General features: G+C 40.9%; 1 protein-coding gene across 3 annotated transcripts in view; it reads right to left on the bottom strand.

Moving 5' to 3' along the window:
* Nucleotides 1–20243, bottom strand: part of CUL5 (cullin 5) — a 73380-nt gene that overhangs the window by 4701 nt on the left and 48436 nt on the right. For all 3 annotated transcript variants that reach the window (XM_045018432.1, XM_045018442.1, XM_045018445.1), the window contains exons 10-18: nucleotides 16408–16515; nucleotides 15515–15579; nucleotides 10324–10456; nucleotides 9675–9806; nucleotides 6179–6302; nucleotides 5779–5954; nucleotides 5471–5632; nucleotides 4583–4701; nucleotides 3323–3446 (exon numbers count right to left, since the gene is read on the bottom strand). In XM_045018432.1, coding sequence (XP_044874367.1) covers nucleotides 3323–3446; nucleotides 4583–4701; nucleotides 5471–5632; nucleotides 5779–5954; nucleotides 6179–6302; nucleotides 9675–9806; nucleotides 10324–10456; nucleotides 15515–15579; nucleotides 16408–16515 — 1143 coding nt within the window. The remainder of the gene's footprint in view (nucleotides 1–3322; nucleotides 3447–4582; nucleotides 4702–5470; nucleotides 5633–5778; nucleotides 5955–6178; nucleotides 6303–9674; nucleotides 9807–10323; nucleotides 10457–15514; nucleotides 15580–16407; nucleotides 16516–20243) is intronic.

Genomic DNA, 20243 nt, shown 5'->3' on the forward strand with positions numbered 1-20243 from the left:
ATTATAATAGGTAATGCCAACAAAAATTTTGGAAGGAATATTAAACCTGATTCTTCAGGGTTTAAACCCATCTCTAAACTATTAGAGACCAAGGTAAGATCTAATGTGGAGAGCAGAATACTCCACATTCACCTACTGCAGGGTTCATAACATTCCTTTGAAGCATTTAGCACTGGCCACTGTCAGAAGCAGGACAGTGAACTAGACAGACTACAAGTTTGATCCAGTATGGCAATCTCTATGTTCCTATGAAGTCTGGTTTAAAACTACATGTTTTGCTCAGCAAATATCTAAGATGGGAATAGTGATGATTTTATTGTCCATATCAGTTATGGACCAAGTGCCTTCAGTCGCTCACTGAAGAAAAAAGGGCACACTCCATGTTTTTAATAACCTCTAAGAGGAAAACATTAAAAGGGGGCTGGTTTTCTCTGGGCTTACAACAGAATGCCTCTAAACAAGACTACTTCGGAATGATCTGCACTGTAGAGATCTTTGAAGTTAGTATGCTACACGGATCTATACTTTGAATAATAATTTGTCAGCTAGCTTGGTAAGAACTGAAAGTCATATTCTACAACCATCCTTCTTAATTCACCTAACCAGAATTGAATACATTTCATGAAGAGGTTGGTGGATGGAGAGTATACAGTTAACTGCTGAGAGGATGATTAAGAGTTATGATGGAATTCAGTCACCAACTTTTGAAGGAATTTAGAAGGCATTCATCGTGCTACCCTGCTTTGTGGTTGGTATACAACATGGATCAGCCACTAAGGCATTCACTCACTCTGTGTGCTAAAGTAATTGTAATTAGAAAAACGCTTTCCTTTGAAAAACAAGCTCTCAGGCATCAAGGGGCTCAAAAGGCGTTTTCATCAGCTTAGCCATGACCATGCATAAAATCAAGCTTTCTGTTGAAAGAAGAGCCAAAATGTCAAGTGGACCCAGGTGGCACAGTTTGCTAGACAGCTGGCTGCAGTGACCTAGGGCTCTAATCCTTGACCATGATCAGAAAGAAACTGCAAGTTTAAGTTAATATAAAATGTTGAGAGTCCACTGCAAGGGGTAGTGTATGGTAGTTCTACTGACTCCAGTGAGGGTTATCAGCTCAGAGACTTTCCATATGGGTATGTATTTTTATAGAACTGCATTTTTTATTACATTTGTAAAGTACTTTTAAACCTTCTCTAGAAATTAAATGAAATAAGGGACGTTAAAGCTTCTCGAAGAAAGCATGTCACTCTTTTGCACTTGAAGTCTGATAAGTATTTCACAAGAACGCTGCTTTCACCCATTCTGTGTATAGAATAGTCAAAGAAAAGTTAAAACCATGATTCATTGTTTCTTCTTCTTTGTCAAGAACTTCTGCCCTGGCTGGAATGAGACTCAATATCCCACTGTCCCCACTACAAAGTGTCCACTCCCATTGCATTGCTCTCTGCCATTTACAGATGACAGTTCGTTGTTACATCAGAACAGAAGGTCGATATTATCTGTAAACAAATACAAATAGGCACTCACCAGGGCTCAAATGGAGCCTGTAAGTCAAAACTAAGCATCCCACCCTCATCCTATCCCATCACTGAATCTGAAATTTAATCTGAGTGAACCCCTTTACAAGCAAGAAATTAATTTTGCTTCCAGAAGTCAGTCAGTTTTTGACATCCTTGTCCAGAGCCCTCACAAGAAAATCAGCTACAGCTGTGTTTTCTGTGATTTGGACACCTGCTTGCTGGGAACTGGACCATAAATTAGATCACCGACACCTTTCACACAGGGTTACCAGATACCCATCTGATGGGTAACAGCTTTCATTTACTACTGATTGGTTCTGCATACAAATTGCCTAGGTGAAAAGTTGGATATCTAATGCTGATTTTCTGACTCATCTAGTCATCATCTGTACAGTCTTCAAAGGCTTAACACAAGTTGGTAACAGTTCAGAATTTAGTTATTTTCAAAAATCTGCAGATTTTTACATTGAAAACACATAACGACAGTATAGATACCCTCGGGGTAAGCAGGTGATTTCAGCATGTAAGCAGGGGACAGATGGGCTATTGGCACCTAACAATAACTGGGAATGTTGCTTTTTGACACCCAGGAAGCACCCAAGGCATTTGATAATGGGAGGGTATGAGTCTCCCTCTTTTGGGGAAGAGACGGAGACACTAGATTTGAAGGGGAGTGGAGAGTAGGTTGAATTTCCCACTCTGTACCCCCCACTGTCCCTTGATAGCAGCTAGCTCCCCACTGAACGCCAACCCAATATTTGCCACTACATCCAACAGTGATGTACGTTAGCTTGAGGTTTCTGCTATAATGATCAGCAGTCACTTATACATTGAACCACATTGTCATTTATACCAGTCTTTTGTTTCTGAGTTAATACCTAACTGAGATAAATTGGAGTTGGGCAGCAAACACCTCTCAGAGCTATTGTTTCAGGCTGACTTCAGTGGACAAGTTCACATTTGTTTCAAATTCTGAAGGTTTTCTTCACAACCATAAGGGCTAGAGACTGGATATTTTTAAATGGAAACTTATATTTGGGAGCAATGCTGCGGAGTACATAGTTCCCATGTTGAACACATTTATGAAACTTTCTCTCAAAAAAAAAAAAATGCATGCATTGGAAACCCTTTTCCAAAACAATCCCCCCACCTCCACCCACTGATGAGCCTCTAAACCTGGGATTCTCTAACTTCACTGCGTCACAACCCCCTTCTGACAACAAAAATTACTATAGGACCCCAGGAGGGGGGACCGAAGCCTGAGCCCACCCAAGCCCCACCATCCCAGGGGGCGGGGGGCGGGAGAAGGAGAGGAGAGGAAAGGAAGCAAAGCCCAAGGACTACAGGCCTCCCCTGCCTGGGGATGAAACCTGAGCCTTGCCACCCAGGGCTGAACCCCTTGGGCTCGGGCTTTGGCCCTGGGATTCAGCCCAACCCCAGCAAGTCTAACTCCAGCCCTGGTGACCCTATTAAAATGGAGTCACGATCCACTTTGGGGTCCCAACCCCCAGTTTGAGAACCGCTGGTCTAAATAAAACTGAAAGGAAATACAGTTTGGAAACAGCCTTTTTCAAGTGGTGCAGAATAGAAACAATAAGTACTTTTAAACAATAGCGGTAAAGCAGCATAACAACCCAGACTCCTTGTGCTCTGCAGACTTCGTGAGGTTGAGTTTAAAGCTATTTTTATCCAGTTTAATAAGCTTTTCATGGAAGAACATCTCAGAAACAGAGGTGGCACATGGTAGTAGTAGTACACCAAAGGAAATGGGACTGTTTTACATTGCTCTGTTAAACTTTACTTACCTGGGTTCGTAATATTCTTAGCTGGACTATTCCTTCATTCTCCTCTTCTCGCATTCTTTCTGTAGTGAGTTGCAACCGGCCAATCAAGTTTATCTTACCCCTTTTCTGAACTTTAGCATTTTTTCTGAAAGAGTCAATTATATATGAAAATAAGCCAAAACATACCCATTTTACATTAAGAAGGAATTCACATTAGACTTACAGCAAAGCAGTACTGACTTAGTATAACAGTACTGCAGCAATGGTTGAAAATGGCTCATTGGCAGTCAATACACAATTCAAAACCCCATCCCCAAAATATGTGTAGGTTAGTTTAATGCATCAACAGATGAAAAACAACACAACAGATGTCAAACTGACATCTTTTTTTACAGACAAAAATACTTCACGTACAATATTAAGTTCAGGGTTCTGGACAAGGAGTTTATACAAAAATAAAATTAGGAAGTTGGGCTACTTTATTGTTCATCATAGAGGCCAGCTGTCTATCTATCACAAAAATATGAAAAAATCAGATAAATTATGATAAATATGATAATCATGGTGATGGAATTATTCAATTTTCACCCCCAACATTTTTCCAGACTGTTTCCTCTGTATCATGGTGTCCTGTCATCCGTTCTCCCAGGGTACGTTCCAAGAAGGAAACAGGGACATCTTCAGCCCTTTGCATGGGACTCAGCAGCTACTGGGGACTAAGCAGCAGTTGTCACTATATCCCCCCTCTAACAAGGCCTAGCAGCAAATAGGAGAGAGTCACAGAATCTGATCCCCACTGCAAGCCGCCATTCATGATAAAAAGAGCTAATATCTTCTACATCAAGTGCCCAGAAGCAAATGTATATCATATGTTGTTAATGTTTTATTTCTATAGCATCTTTCATTCTGAAGGATCCCAAAGCATGAATATGAGATTTCTACACTCCTCACTGCAATACGGTCACCTCTATTGTAAGATACAGTAGCTGAGCCACTTTTTAACAGTGCACAGAAACATTAAACAATTTAGAACAAGAAGTGAAAATATCAGTCCTATTGTTTCTGACACCATAGGGTAAAATGTAGATAGTATCAATCTTCTACTCAGATTCTGTTCTAACACACTTATTCCTGCTTGACGTGCCGTGGACTCATTAGTGACAAGTCATCAAAACCTCAATTTTGCATCTCATTGCTAAGTGATTAAGAAATCAGCTTATTTCAAGAGAAATCCTTTAGTACTAAAACATTATATACTTTCATTTTCAAAGAATATCTTACATTAAACTGAACTCCTGGTTCACTGAGAAGAGAGTTCCTTCTGTAAAGTCTTTGGGCGAATTAACTTGAGGTTCATACAATAAAACCTGACGTTTCAGCTTTGGAAATGCTACAAGAGACTACAGAGAAAAGGGAGAGGGGAAGAGACCATGAAAATGAAACATTAGACCCTTAAAACAGAACCAACCAACCTTTAGGATTTAACTGCATAACAGAGAGCTCATTGGTACAGGGACTGTGTAGTCTTATTTGATTGTAAAAAGCTCATGCATACTGTTGGCACTCATAATAATCTAATCAGCATCAAATCAATGATTTATTAAACACTGTTGTGACACATTATTTACCACACTTCTCTTTTTGAAATGTTTTAATATAAACAGTATCATTCAGAAGAGCTGAAGTGTATGAACTCATAGCCACAGAAATGGCCAGTGGTAAATCTGATCCATTCAAGATTTCTTCTTCTAGAGTTTCTGCTGATCTGAGTGGATTACAGAAGTGTTCCCCCCAAAATTAAGTCACTTTTAAATAAAGTACAATTAATTAGTAACTGCTGAACTCCTAAAACTTGATGAGTCCTACAACAAAAACAAACTATTACAATTACATCCTCTAAGCAACATCTGGCCAGAAAGACTTAGCTGCCTCTAAAAGTTTAAGTTGGGCAATCTTGATAGGAAAGAATGCCTATAGGTAAAGGCTATACATATTAATGTAAAGCACAAAGAAGCACCATTGCAACTAAAAGGCTAGTTAGGAAAGGTTTTCACTCTTCAATTTCAAAAGCACTGCCAGAGTTAGTACTTTTAAAAAAATATTCAGGTGGCTATTTAAGTATTAAATAAAGGTAAAGAAGAAATCTGTTTCAACAGAAAGGGAAAATACCCATAAAGTCCTCCTAAGTTCTGCATCAGGGAGCTCAGTTGCCAGTTTAAGATTTTCAAAGCTGATTTTCTCTCTGGGTCTTTGGTTCCATGCAAACAGCACAGCCAGCTGAAACGTTGTTACCTCTAAGTCATACTGGCCAACCTCATTCTTAAATGTTATCTGAAAACAGAAAAAAAAATACATTTTTGTTCATTAGGTTTTTTTGTTCATCAGTTGTTTTTCTAAGTTCAAGCATATATGCTTATTACTGTAGACAGAAACAGATTTTATACATTAAAAATGAATAGTAAACTCAATATACTTACAATTCCATTGGACATGAGATGATGCCAGTGCAGTTTTCTGCCACTGTGATTCTTTTTGTAGAACTCTTCCACCTCTGGGATAAGGTCTTCTAATTCCGTGGGTAGCGATACAAACACTTTTTCAGAACTTCGAGACCAGGCACCAGCATTTAAAATTTTAATATTCACAGAATCAGCTACAAAAAAACCAGACAGTATCAAAATATATTAATCTGAAAATATACCACCAAACCAGATAGCAAAGGAGCATATTAACTGTTTTTGACCTCAAAACAAGATGTGTTCTAACTGACAACCTATGTTCAAACTGAAGTCTAAAAATGATAGAAATTCCAAGTTTTAAAAGAACTATTTTTTAACATGAGTAAAACTAATATCAACACACATTTGAGAACGATACCTGGTAGGGCCAATTTATTATTTTTGTGCATTTCTTTGAAGGCCTGGTTCAAGTCTTCAGATACTTTGATATCCTGGAACATCCTGGCCAACTTGTTTACATAGTCTGCTGGCATACCTACTTCCTGTATAAACAGATAACAAATTATACCAAGACACCACAATCTTTAAGATAAAAGCTTACATACATCAGTCTTGAGGCTTACAATAACTAATTTAAAAATAAATGATTTCAGTAAAAAACAAAACAAAACAAAAAAACCAGATTGTGGCGTTTTGTGATAGCACGCTGCAATCTTTCTGTAGATATATCACATCAGGGCCGAAAGAAAATGCAATTACTTTCAAGAATCAACAAAAAAAGGTAAAAACATGAAGAGACTGACAGATCCTATAAACTGAAGGGGCTTAAACCAAAAAGTTTAAGGTATGCAAATAAACATGCAAAATGTACAGTTAACTTATGTGCAATTCCATGAACGCACTCACAAATCTGTTATTTGGATGCCTCAACAACTAGTTAGCAGTGTACCTGGTCATCTGGATGTGTAAATACCTGATGGCTTCACAACTTTTGCACATCTAGCCCTAGGGCTGTTCTTTTGATATGGCAGGAACTAATCTGCTCAGTTTCAAGTCAGATGGTTTGCCTAACTGTATCACCCAATGTTACAAGAACATATGCACAGGATTTTACAGAATAATTTTGAGAAAGCCAAATCCCACGTATGGTCTATTGAACAGACCTCTATGTACACAATTCCCATTATGCATCAGGACGCAAGATTAGCCCTTAGAATGCATATGATTCCAATGTAAAAAAGTCTTCATGAACACAAAAACTGTATCCTTTCATAAAGTAAAACAGTTCTGTCTGGGCTTTTTTTTCCATGTTAAGCTGGGGTGAAAGTAACTTACAAGACTTACCGGTACTGCCGGAGTACTGAGGGGGCGTGGCCTCAGTCAGAAGAGGCGTGGCCTCAACGGGAAGAGGCATGGCGTCTCAAGATTTAAAGGCCCTGTGGCTCCGAGTCCCAGGGCCTTTAAATCAATCCGGGGCTCCCAGCTGCAGAGGTGGCTGGGAGCCCCCGGGGCTCAGGGGCAAATTAAAGAGCCCGGGACTCCGGCTGCCGTGGAGCTCCGGACCCTTTAAATCCCCACCGCAGCTCCAGCTGCCGGAGCTGCGGGCAGGATTTAAAGGGCTCTTGGCTCCTGCAGCCGCGGCAGCCCAGAGCCCTTTAAATCCGGCCTCAGCCCGGCCGCCGGAGCTGTGGGCAGGATTTAAAGGGCTCTGGGCTCCTGCAGCCGCAGCAGCCCAGAGCCTTTTAAATCCGGCCCCAGCCGCGGGCGGGATTCAAAGGGCTCTGGGCTGCCCGCTGCAGCAGGGAGCCCAGAGCCCTTTAAATCCCCGCTGCAGAAGCCGGTGCCGTCTGGCACGGCATACTGGCTCTTGCCGGTACTCCGTACCAGAGAGGACCGGCTTACTTTCACCTTTGATGTTAAGCCACAACTCACTTTGCTCCACATAACCCTTTACATCCTTTATACTAAACGACAATTCATAAAACATTGGTCTCATTTTCATAATAAATTAAAATTTAACCAGTAGCTAAGGTTTGTTTTGTTTTTTTTAAGAGTTTCATTATTGAAGAGAAAACATTTTAAAAATAATTCACAGGTCCTGTTCCACATCTGCAAAATGTTGGAATTTATGCAGAGTAAGGCTGTCAAATGATTAAAAAACTTAACCACACAATTAATTGAGCTGTTAAACAATAGAATACCATTTATTTTAATATTTTTGGATGTTTTCTACATTTTCAAATATATTGATTTCAATTACAACACAGAATACAAAGTGTACAGTGCTCGCTTTATATTTATTTTGATTACAAATATTTGCACTGTAAAAACAAAAGTAATAGTATTTTTCAATTCACCTCATACAAGTGCTGTAGTGCAATCTCTATCATGAAAGTTGAACTTGCAAATGTAGAATTATGTACAAAAATAACTTCACTCAAAAACAAAATGTAAAACTTTAGAGTCTACATGTCCACTCGGTCCTACGTCTTGTTCAGCCAATTGCTGAGACAAACAACTTTGTTTACCTTTATGGGACATAGTGCTGCCTGCTTCTTGTTTACCATGTCACCTGGAAGTGAGAACAGGCATTCGCATTGCATTGTTGTAGCTGGTGTTGCAAGATACGTGCCAGATGTGCTAAATATTCATATGTCCCTTCATGCTTCAACCACCATTCCCGAGGAAATGCTTCCATGCTGATGACAGGTTCTGCTTGGCAACGATCCAAAGCAGTGTGTACCAATGCATGTTCACTTTCATCATCTGAGTCAGATGCCAACTGCAGAAGGTTGGCGGGTTTTTTTTTGGTGGTTTGGCTTCTGTTGTTTCCGCATCGGAGTGTTGCTTTTAAGACTTCTGAAAGCATGTTCCACAGCTCTTCCCTCTCAGATTTTGGACAGCACTTCAGATTCTTAAACCTGGGGTCGAGTGCTGTAGCTCTCTTTAGAAATCTCACATTGGTACCTTCTTTGTATTTTGTCAAATCGGCAGTGAAAGTGTTCTTGAAATGAACAACATGTACTGGGTCATCATCTGAGACTGCCATAAATGAAATATGGTAGAATGCGGGTAACACAGAGCAGGAGACATACAATTCTCCGCCAAGGAGTTCATTCACAAATTTAAATAACGCCTACTTTTTTTAAATGAGCGTCATCAGCGTGGAAGCATGTCCTCTGGAATGGTGGTTGACACATGAAGGGTCATATGAATGTTTTAGCATATCTTGCACGTAAATACCTTGCAAAGCCGGCTACAGAAGTGCCAAGTGAATGCCTGTTCTCACTTTCAGGTGACATTGTAAATAAGAAGCGGGCAGCATTATCTCCCATAAATGTAAACGAACTTGTTTGTCTGAGCAATTGGCTGAACAAGAAGTAGGACTGAGAGGACTGGTAGGCTCTAAAGTTTTACGTTGTTTTGTTTTTGAGTGCAGATATGAAACAAATTAAATATTTACATTTGTAAATCCTACTTTCATGCTAGAGATTGCAGTACAGTAATTGTATGAGCTGAATTGAAAAATACTATTTCTTTATCACTTGTACAGTGCAAATATTTGTAATAAAAATCACAATATAAAGTGATCAGTGTACACTTTGTATGCTGTGTTTCAACTGAAATGATATCTTTGAAAATATAAAAAAATACAAATTATTTAATAAATTTCAATTGGTATTCGATTGTTTAACAGTGCGATTAAAAATGCAATTAATCGCGATTAATTTTTTTGAGTTATTCATGCGAGTTAACTGCAATTAATCGACAGCCCTAATACAGAGGCATAAATATCAAAACTGGGTATAATTTAAAATAGAAAAGTCACATGACAGGAGAAACATTTAAATTGAAGAATAACTGATCATCATCAACAGGAACTAAGAAATCAAACAAGGTTTCAGGATACTTACTCTCAGCCATTCCACCATATTCTCTTCAATTTCACTATCCGCTGATATATCTAGTATCAGACGTCTTGTTAAGTGAGCTTTGTGGTATCGCATGAACACATCCTTATTCTGTACATATTTAAGTACCAAAAGCTGTTAAAAATAAATTTCAATGTCTATTAATTTCCATGCCAAATCAAACCACTTCGTTTTCTTCCCCCCCAACCCCTCAAACCTGGTCCCACATATCACCATAAACAAAACTAGCGCAAGGCTACTTTAGATTTCCTTACAAAAGGATCATGTTACAAGCTAGTCACCAGTTGTAAAATTGCTACAGTATCCTAATCACCAATTTCTTCAACTGAATCATTGAGGAGCAAGCCCTTCAATGGTGCATCAGCTCTGCTTTGTATTTAAACTTTAATTTCCTGTCTATATTTTCAGATTCTTGTCTATTATATACGTAATACACAATATGTAAATTGTAAACTAGCACATTGACATTGCTGTCCTGTGACAGCATATGGACATATAAATATTCTCTGTGGAGGTTTCAGTTTCAACTATTAATATTCTAAGTGTAGCAACATTTTTGAAGATGAAATCCTGAAAAAACAGCAAAAATTATTTCTTAGCTTAATTAAAAAAGTTGAGAGCATGCACATACCACTTCCTTAAGCTTTGCTTCAATTTCTTCAGAGGTTAATTTTTTGCTTAGTGGTGTTTTTCTTAACAGCATGTCACAGTAATTAGCAAGCAGTTCAGGGCATTTGGACTCAGGCTGGGTTTTCAATCCAACCCTAAAAGCAACATGAAACGAAAACTCCATAAAACTGTGAAGAGAAACCTGCTATACCAGGTTAACAAGAAACTAGGATTAAAGGGAAGGGAATAAATGACCAGGTAAGAGATCCAACCTCAATTAAACTGTTGCAAAATGAAAGGTAATTCCCTCTTCCATTCCCCCTAACCCCACCCCATTCAAACAGTAACCAAAAGATGACCAAGTGTTTCCATACATTTCTTCAACTAATGTTGCTTGGAAATGTCAGAACTGCAATTAGCTAGGAATAATTTCAAACAGTAATTTGCATAAACACCTGAAAGGCAGGTGTCCACGTACTGGTTAGAGTTCCAGAAAAGAATGATCACATAAGGAATGCATTTTCTGTGTCTTCCTGTTACTAGTGCAATTTGACGGGTGCCAAGTAACAATGCGGCGAAATGCAGTTCATAAAAGCAAGAGAGCAAGCCATTATTGTCACAGACACACCAAAGAAGTATTGGATGCAAACCACTGGAAGGTGGTTCTGAGACAGCAGACCTGAAATCCCACCGCTACATGCGGAATCAGCAGAACTACAATATTAAGACTGTAGTGCCTCACAAAGTATGCAAGGGCCACAAGATAGTAGTCTTATGGAACACTTCAGACAACTCAGTGATTTTAGGACAAAAAGCATCTTGCAGTACAGGGTTATCTGATGGCCTTTTAAAGGTCTCAGAAATGTAAGTATAGCACCTTTAGGTTACTGTAAGTCTTGAAGCCTTGGCTTTGGCATAGTTCTCAGGATTTTCTGAATGATGGGATCATGCTGATTTTCGGGCCATAGAAGCATTTAACAGGTATCAAAGCTTTATTTTGTCTGCTCAAGGTTTAGGGCACAAACTAGGCAGGAAAATGTCCTGGTTAAAGTAAAACCGACCAAAAGGTAGAAAACTTGGACAAATTCATGGAATGAATGATATGCAGAAGAATTCTGAATAGGAAGATGATGACAAAACAGTCACTTTTTCTACCATTCACATTAATATTATGACCTCTAGGAAAACTATAGGCTAGGAATGTCATTAGTGGTTCAAATGGTGGTAGAAAGGCTAAACTGTGAAAGAACTAGATGTAGGTTCTAGGGAGGAACCACAGACTTAATCAGGAATCTTTGTTTGGAAACTGTGTTAAGAAATTGGACTTTGGTGAATGAAAATCTAGTGGAATTCTCTTTATATTACCTCACCTGGAGAAAACTGGGCTCCAAGCTTCTGCAAAGTGGGTTCCTTTAATAATTTAGGGGGCATAGCAATCTCTTTTACTGATTATAGTTTACCCCAGTCTAGATTAGCAAAAACAGGACACTGGCGCTGCACAACTCTGGTGAAATCCCATGTGAAATTTTCCATATAAGGCACTGACAGGCAAACAGATGTGGGTAAAAGTTTCTATGATGAACGATTGCCCTACCTGTAGCCCAAGTCCATATGGACACCAAGGAATGTTCTGAGATGCTGACTGTGGGAATACCTGAGAAAATATTTCTTTTGAGTTGTTAGTGGGAAATGGTGTAACCAGGTAACTCCAGAGCGCACAGATGCAAACCGAATAAGGCCAGACACAGTGGCCCAGAAGCTGAGCTCACAGTTTACCTTTACCCGGGAAGAAAATCAGTGTCGACCATTTCAGTGGTCAAAAATCATGCCAGAAGCAGGGGGAATGATACAGTTCAAGGTCTTATGGATTCAAAACCCTGCTGGGAGAAATGGTAAAGTGCACCCCCTCAAACTCATGATATTCAGCAGATGTGGGAAAAGCCCCAGCTTGGTATAAAGCAACTGCTTAGGGAAATGCAGAGAAAACGAAGGGGGGGAATTTCCCCTTAATCTGTGGCTTCAGGGTAGTCAGTCAAGATGAATCATTGAACTAGAGTGGGGACGAATGAGGAAGCACAGCTCACCTCTCTTCAGCAGGTGTGAAGAATAGAGATTCCACCTCATCCAGCAAGCGGAACTGCTCACTTGACAGAGGCACTGCAATACTAATATCCCCTCTGCAGGGGGCCAAGCCTCTCATGGCTGCCCCAGCCAACCAGAAGTATTGGGGTGCCAAGGGCTATGGGGGAATCCATGAACTCTACCCAGTCCCAACAAGCTGTGGGATTCAGCACTTGGATCCTCCCGCACAGCAGTCTGGTAACTGTCCAACAAGTGGAGCTCAACCAGATCTGACACAACACACTATACACTATTGTCAGGAACTATGTTTTAGGATTCTATTTGCTTAAAGTAACAGTAACTATCCTCTGCCCTTAAAAATGCAACTTTTTAAACATTAGACCTAAAATGTTTTTGCCCAAGTGATCAGGGCTCTTAATTTTCAATTCTGACTGTTGCAAATAAGTGGTTTTCAGATCACGTGAGCTGACAAGTTTGTTAATGAGTAGCTGTCAGAGACCTCACCCATCAGTGCTGTGTGTAAATAGTGTTCACAATTAAGAGACTCCCTGAAAAAAGCAACAAGATATATAAGGTACTGAAAACACAACTGACTATGAATGTCAACATGGTATGAATGTTTAAGTTTTAGAGGAATCACATTGACTTGTACATAAACTTAATAATTACACAAAAACCTTGACTTCTTTGAATACAAAGTTTTCAGTTTTTCAAATTAAAATAGATACTGAATTACTTCATAATTTTAAAACCAGAATTAAAAGAAAAATACAGTCTCCACCCATAATAGTAAACTATAAGAAGGAACCATTTTTACTGGATACAGCTATCATATGGTTATTATAAGCAGATTCATTTTATATGAGTAGGGCCCTACCAAACACACGGCCATGAAAAAAGCATCATGGACTGTGAAATCTGATCTTTTGTGTGCTTTTACTCTATGCCAGCAGTTCTCAAACTTTAGCAACTCAAGGACCCCATTTTGATTTAAGTTTTTTCACAGGCCCCCCAACAGCCCTGCTCAGCCCCGGACCCCGCCCCCACTCCATCTCTTCCCCCAAGGCCCCACCTCTTTCTGCCCCCGCTCCATCCCTGCCACCCCTCCTCCCAGCATGTCCCGTCCCTGCTCCTCCCCTTCCCTCCCAGCACCTCCTGCATGCCACCAAACAGCTGTTCCCCGGTGTGCAAGAGGCACTGGAAGAGAGGGGGAGGAGTTGATCAACGGGACCGGTGGACCCCCTGGAGTACCCTTGTGGACCCCAGTTTGAGAAACGCTGCCTTGTACTATACAGATTTCACAGGGGAGACCAGCGTTTCTCAAATTGGGGTCCTGACCCAAAAGGGAGTTGCAAGATTATTTTAAGGGGGGGGCACAGTATTGCCAACCTTACTTCTGCGCTGCCTTCAGAGCTGGGCAGCTGGAAAGCAATGGCTGTTGGCTGAGCACTCAGCTCAGAAGTAAGCATGGCAATATCATACCATGTCAACCTTACTTCTGGACTGCTGTCTTCAGAGCTGGGCGGCCAGAGAGCGGTGGCTGCTGACCAAGGTCCCAACTCTGAAGGCAGCAGCACAGAAGTAAGGGCAGCAATACCATACCATGGCATCCTTACTTCCGCGCTGCTGCTGGTGGTGGGTCTGCCTTCAGAGCTGGGCTCGCGGCCAGCAGCTGCCGCTCTCCAGCTGCCCAGCTCTGACAGCCGTGCTGCTGCCAGCAGCAGAGCAGAAGTAATGACAGCAATACTACAACCCCACCTACAATAACCTTGCAACCTCCACACAATTCCTTTTTGGGTCAGAACCCCTAACAATTACACCACCATAACATTTCAGATTTTAATATCTGAAATCATTAAATTTACAATTTTTAAAATCCTATGACCGTGAAATTGACCAAAATGGACCGTGAATTTGGTAAGGCCCTATATATGAGACGGCTACAGAATTTAGATGCAGATTGTCACAGCATACTCAGGGTTTGTATATAATCCTATGTTGACATTCCATAGGACAGAGAATGTGCAATTTCATCTTTCCAAATAAGGCTCCTGGCCAAAAAAAGTGTCTCTACAGCTTACCAAGTTTTGCATTCTCAGTTTGAATGCTTACTTCCCGAGGGTTCCTACTGTCTGGACACAAGGATTTTCTTTCTGCCTTTGACATTTCCACCTCAAGAATAGACCATGCCCTGATTGATACCAGGTCCTTCTGGACCTAGTGACCATCTCATGGTCTCTTTGACTGAAGTTCTCTCCTTCAAATTACAGCTTGAAACTGCTGCCTTGCTGTGGAAATTCACAGTCTGCTCACAGGTCACAAAAATCCTGGTGAATAACTGCTGCACTAGGCTCCCCACACACAGTGCACCTATGTCTTTTTTCTTCTTTCATCCCACTTCCTCCATTGTTGTCATCATTATCTCACAGAAAAAGAAAGTAACAAGTGTGTATAAAGTAAAAGTGCAATAGGACAGAAAGTGATGACAATGGCCTCTTCCTTCCTGCCTGATTCAATGACAGAAATTAAAACAGTAGAGGGAAGTAAAAGTTGTAGTTACCCTAGCTGAGGGGAATGAAAATGCTTGGCACTCACTGCCAGCTCTGAGTTTGACTTTTGAAAGAGGACTATCCATCAGTCTGGATAGTGGCAGTCCAGCAACAGTATGTGGAGAGACAAGGATTTGTGCATTGATACATACACAGCTCAACTGCAGCTTTACATAATTAATAAAACTACCATTTTAATAAAGACAGGTTTAATTAAAAAAAAAAAAGAATCACTATCTCTAAACAGTCCTAAACTTATATAGACCCCAACTCTAAGTCATTATAAACAATGTAAAAATATTTAAGCAACAAAAACTAAAAGTAAAAGCCAGTTTGATAGGCTACATTTTTTATTTATATCACTGATCTGCTGTCATGTGAAAAAGTTCCTCAGAGTATGAAAAAAGGTACAAAGCCCCAATAGGCCTTTAGTTTTCATTTCTGTTGATCCGAAAAGCACTCAAAATAAACTGTAGTATGACATTAAATGTTTTAAGAACACTATGTAAAAACATTATTGAACTTGCCTGTTCATATTTCAATTTGAAATACTTGATTCACATTAGTATTTAAATGGCTTACCCTTTCTGCTTCAATGGCAATTCAAGTTTAAATATCGTAGCATCATTCACAACTGCCTTATATGCCTAAAATGAATAGTTAAAATAAGAGTATAAAACCTCATTTTTTTTAGAATGTATTCAAATACAAAACAATTCACATCTCTCATTTTTGAACATTATTATAGCAAGTATCTGTACCACTCTAATCCATGTCCTTCGCTAGTCCAATATGTTTGTAGCCTGCTTTTCAATATGTTTGTCTTAGAAGCAGGCGAAGGCTTTTTTAGTATTAAATCAACCAATTTGAATTCATCAGTGCTATACGTTTCCAGGGCTTGTCAGTGGTTTCCCCAATTCTTGTATGTCACTGACAGGCCCTGGAAATGTATAGCACTGATGAATTAAAAATCAATTGATTCAACACTAAGAATGTCTTATACGCAGGCTAATGCTACCATACTGAAAAGCAGCTTTTTCTTAAGCCCCGATTCAGCAAGATACTTCAGGACTTGCCTAACTTTAAGCATGTGATGGATTCCACTGAAGTCAGAGGACTATTCAGAATTATACGTACAACCTGGAGCGTGACAACCTTGCTGAATCAGACACTTAGACTATAAGCTCCTCAGCACAGTCAGCATCTTCATAGGTGCTGTACAATTAAACAACACTACCAGCTCCAGTCCTGAATGGGTTCTTTGGGCACTACCACAATACAAATAATAAAAATCAGGTTACCAATTACCTTAAAAAGATTCTAACCAGCTTTTTATTCAACAAGTTTATTAGCATAAGAACAGACTTCAGGACTCATCAATAAATGGGCAATGGGATTTTAGAGGCATAATTTATTATGGATTTCAACAATTTAAAATAAATGAAGACAAAGATCAGTTAAATTAAAACATATACCTTATCTCTTGCAGTAAGAAACCTCGGGTCATCTTGAAAAGCTTCTTTAACCAGCTTACTAAATCGATTAAATAATGTAAGCAACTGCTCTACATATTTCTCAGAATCCTAAAATTAAAGCAGCAAAACAATAAAACAAATGAAAACAAAAACTAATCTCCAGGTGAAAAGAAAAAAACAAAAAAGAGAGAGAGAAGGTTACTCACCTTGTGCAGTAACTGAGGTTCTTTGAGATGGTTCTCACTGCAGGTTCTCCACTTTAGGTGTCTTGATGCCCTGCGCTTGTAATCAGAGATTTGTCGTAGCAGTGCCCGACTGCACCGTGCCAGCGCCATCTTGTGCCACTATAGGTGGTTACATAGTGGTGCATAGCTAACTGCCCCTCACAGTTCCTTCTCTACCACAGAGAATCTACGTGACATTACTAAGAAAGGCCACAGATGCTGCCTGTGCTCTGGTAGAGTGTGTGCGGACTCCCACTGGGGCTTGTAGGTTGGTGTTTTGGTAGCAAAAGTGGATGCATGCTGATATCCATTTGGATAGTCTCTGTTTTGAGATGTTTTGATCCCTTGAGCATTCTGTTATGGAGACATAGTCTTGGTGATTTTCTGAATACTTTTGTTTTCAGTGCAGAAAGCTAATGCTCTTTGGATGTCCAGTGTGTGGACTGATGCCTCTCTCCCATCAGCATGTGATTTTTGAAGGAAAAAAAAAGGTAAATAAATGGGTTGATTCAAATGAAAGGGGAAGGCAACTTTGGGTAGGAACTTGGGGTGTGGTCGTAAAGTAACTTTATCTTTAAAGAATGTTGTGTATAGGGGATGTTCCATTAAGGCACCTAATTCTCTTGCTCATCTGGCGGCTGGGATGGCAACGAGGAAGGCCATAGATGTGACAATCCATCTCCGAATGGTTGGGAGATAGTGTCTGTTTCTAGCGTTAGACTGTGCAGTTGTCTTGTGCCCTCGAGCACACCTTCAAAACTGCTCTCTAGTGTTGGATTGTCGGGACGTCGAAGGTTGGTTTTGGGTCCGTCAACGTCTGTTTTGCTGTTGTTTGCAGTGCTGGTCATACTTTCTATGTTGTGTGTATAGAGGCGATCAGACTCTCTCGTTATAATACCTACCCTGTTTCTTTTTATTTTCAGGCGTGTAGATACCCATGGATTTCAAAGTTGCCCATATGTCTTTCAGGGTTTGGAGAGACCCGTCTCTTTTGGCCACAAATAATTTTGGGTCTTCAAAGGGAAAGTCTTCAACTGTAGCCTGGACCTCCCTAGGGAACCTTGAGTGAGGGAGCCAGGATGTATGGCGAATAACCACAGAAGCCGCAATGGACCATGCAGCCATGTCTGCGGAGTCAAGAGAGGCCTATAAAGCTGTTCTGGCGATGAGATGTCCTTCAGCGATATTAACTTTAAATTATTCTTTTTTTATTGTCAAGCACACTATCAATAAATTCTGACATTTTTGAAAAGATAGTGTGTGTGTGTGTGTGTGTTGCCAGTAGGGCCACATAACTAGCTATGCAGAACTGAAGTGTTGCAGAGGAACAGGCCTTGCGACTGAAAAGGTCTAATCTTTTCCAGTCTATCATATGGGGTTGTTCTGGAGTGGTGTTGTTTTCCCCTCTCATTTACTGCCTCCACCACTAGTGAGTTTGGTGTGGTGTGTAAATAAAAATTCGGCTCCTTTAGATGGCAAATAATATTTTTTTGTCCGATCTCTTGCATGATGCTGTTGCTGGTGTCTGCCAGATGTTTTTGGCAGGCTCCATATTAGCATCATTGATCGGTAATACTATCTTTGCTGATGGGGATGACTGGAGTATGTCCAGTGACTTATGTTGAGATTCAGGTACCTGTTCTAATGAAATAGCTAAGGATTCTGCCACTGTTTTGAAGAGGTCCTGAAAGGCCTTGAAATCATCCCAATGGTTAGGGACGGTGGCATTATGGTTTCATCCGATGACAAAGATGAGAGGTGTGCATGTGGTGAGGTTTCTGGTCAGATACGTCCTCGGTTTCCTCAGTCACTTCCTCTTGTATATCTGAGGGCGCTGGGATAGTTGGCAATGGGAATTGCGTGGCTCTCAATCTTGGCGGGGTAGTAGACCTGCGGTGCTGGGCCCTGTATACTGCCCACGGATTCCAGTATGGCGAGTTTGGTGGGAATGGCACAGAGGGCAGTGCCCATGCCTCTGCAGATAGTGGTGTTCTGATAGATGGCCCACTTTTGGGTGAGGAGTGACGAGGAGTATATGTGACTGGGTCATCCTCGTCTTCATTGTCACTAGACAGAGGTGGAGCTGATCTAGGTGGAGTATTTGAATGGCTCAGTACCGATCTGGATGGAGTACCCTCAGTACCAAGTAGAGGGGACTAATAGATCCACATATCTCATGAACTGTTGCAGAACCATGAGCTTTGGTACTGGGGATGGCATTGCTGACATCCCGGGAGTGTAAACAGTAGCCACCAGTGCCAAAGATCTCGAGCAGTGCAGCATAGGCAACACAGGTGGCAACACTATGCCAGTTGGTGACAAGCTTCTTTTCGCCTCTGTGGGTGCCGAGGTGGAAGGTTTCACTTTGCTCTGTGAACCTCCATTCGAGCTTGCCCTCATAGGGTCTTTTGCTTTCTGAGGACTCTCAATACCAGAGGGTCCCAGTGTCTCATGGTCTGATGCACTAAGTGCCATCGGTACTGGGGTAGATTTTTCAGACGGGGAATGCTTTTTCTTGGCTGATTCCCAGTGCGGAGAATTCTGGGACTAATTTTTGGTAGCGTTCTTCGGTAAAGGCTCTTTCATAGATGTTGCTGGGGCAGAACCGCTGTCAGAGGCTGCCGCTAGTGACCGTTGGCCCAGAGGTGTCCTGGACTCGGGGTATAAGGCCGGCCTGAGTGATTTCTCTATCATAAGGAATTTAAGTTGGAGATCCCTGGCTTTTCTTGCCCTGGCCCTGAGATTCCAGCAGCATGGGCACTTCTGAGTAATGAGTTTTACTGACCGGCGGGCTGGCGCTGGTACAGGCAGCTGACGCATTGTGAGTGACTGTCAGAAACCCGGACTGACAAGTCAGGCAGCGTTGGAAGCCCAGTGGTCTGGGCATGCCTGCAAAAGTCTATCCCCCAACAAAAAGGGATGGCAGTAATCCCAGGGGAGGATAAACGTATCTTCTTACTGAGGGGTATATAAGGGTAGACAAGGAAGAAAAACTTTTTTTTTAAAGAAAAATAAAATAAGTATAGAGGGTAGAATATCTAACTACTGCTTATACCAACAACTATGAACTATCTAAATGCTAATCTTATCAAAGGTAAGAGGGCCGCTGCTGATCAATTCGACTCAAGCTGAAGGCGGTAGAGAAGGAACTGAGGGACCATTAGCCATGCACCACTATGTAACCGCCCGCGGTAGCATGAGACGGCACGTGTGTGGCCCAACTGGGCACTGCTACCACAAATTTCTGATGACAAGAGCAGGGCATCAAGACAACTAAAGTGGAGCACCCACAAGGACACTCAAAGAATAATAATATGTGATCACGTAATTAATGACCATTAGAAATTAGAGACTATCATAATACACATGCATAGGTAAGGCATGAGTAGGCAATGTTAACTGTATTTCCCTAACTTGAGTGCTTTGGCTTTGCAATTTTTACATTCTTTTAATGTAGTTTTTGGTATGAAATTTCCTACTTAAAAAGGTGTACGTGTACACTGAGTATTTAAAAACCTTATAAATGCCAAATCAAATCAGTTTTCACTGGAGGGATATCTATGCTCCAGAGGCAGGAACGTGGTACATAGTATCATGTGTCTATCACTTCTC

Source organism: Mauremys mutica, chromosome 1 (assembly GCF_020497125.1).
Source record: "Mauremys mutica isolate MM-2020 ecotype Southern chromosome 1, ASM2049712v1, whole genome shotgun sequence".
In the NCBI taxonomy this organism is placed as follows: Eukaryota; Metazoa; Chordata; order Testudines; family Geoemydidae; genus Mauremys; species Mauremys mutica.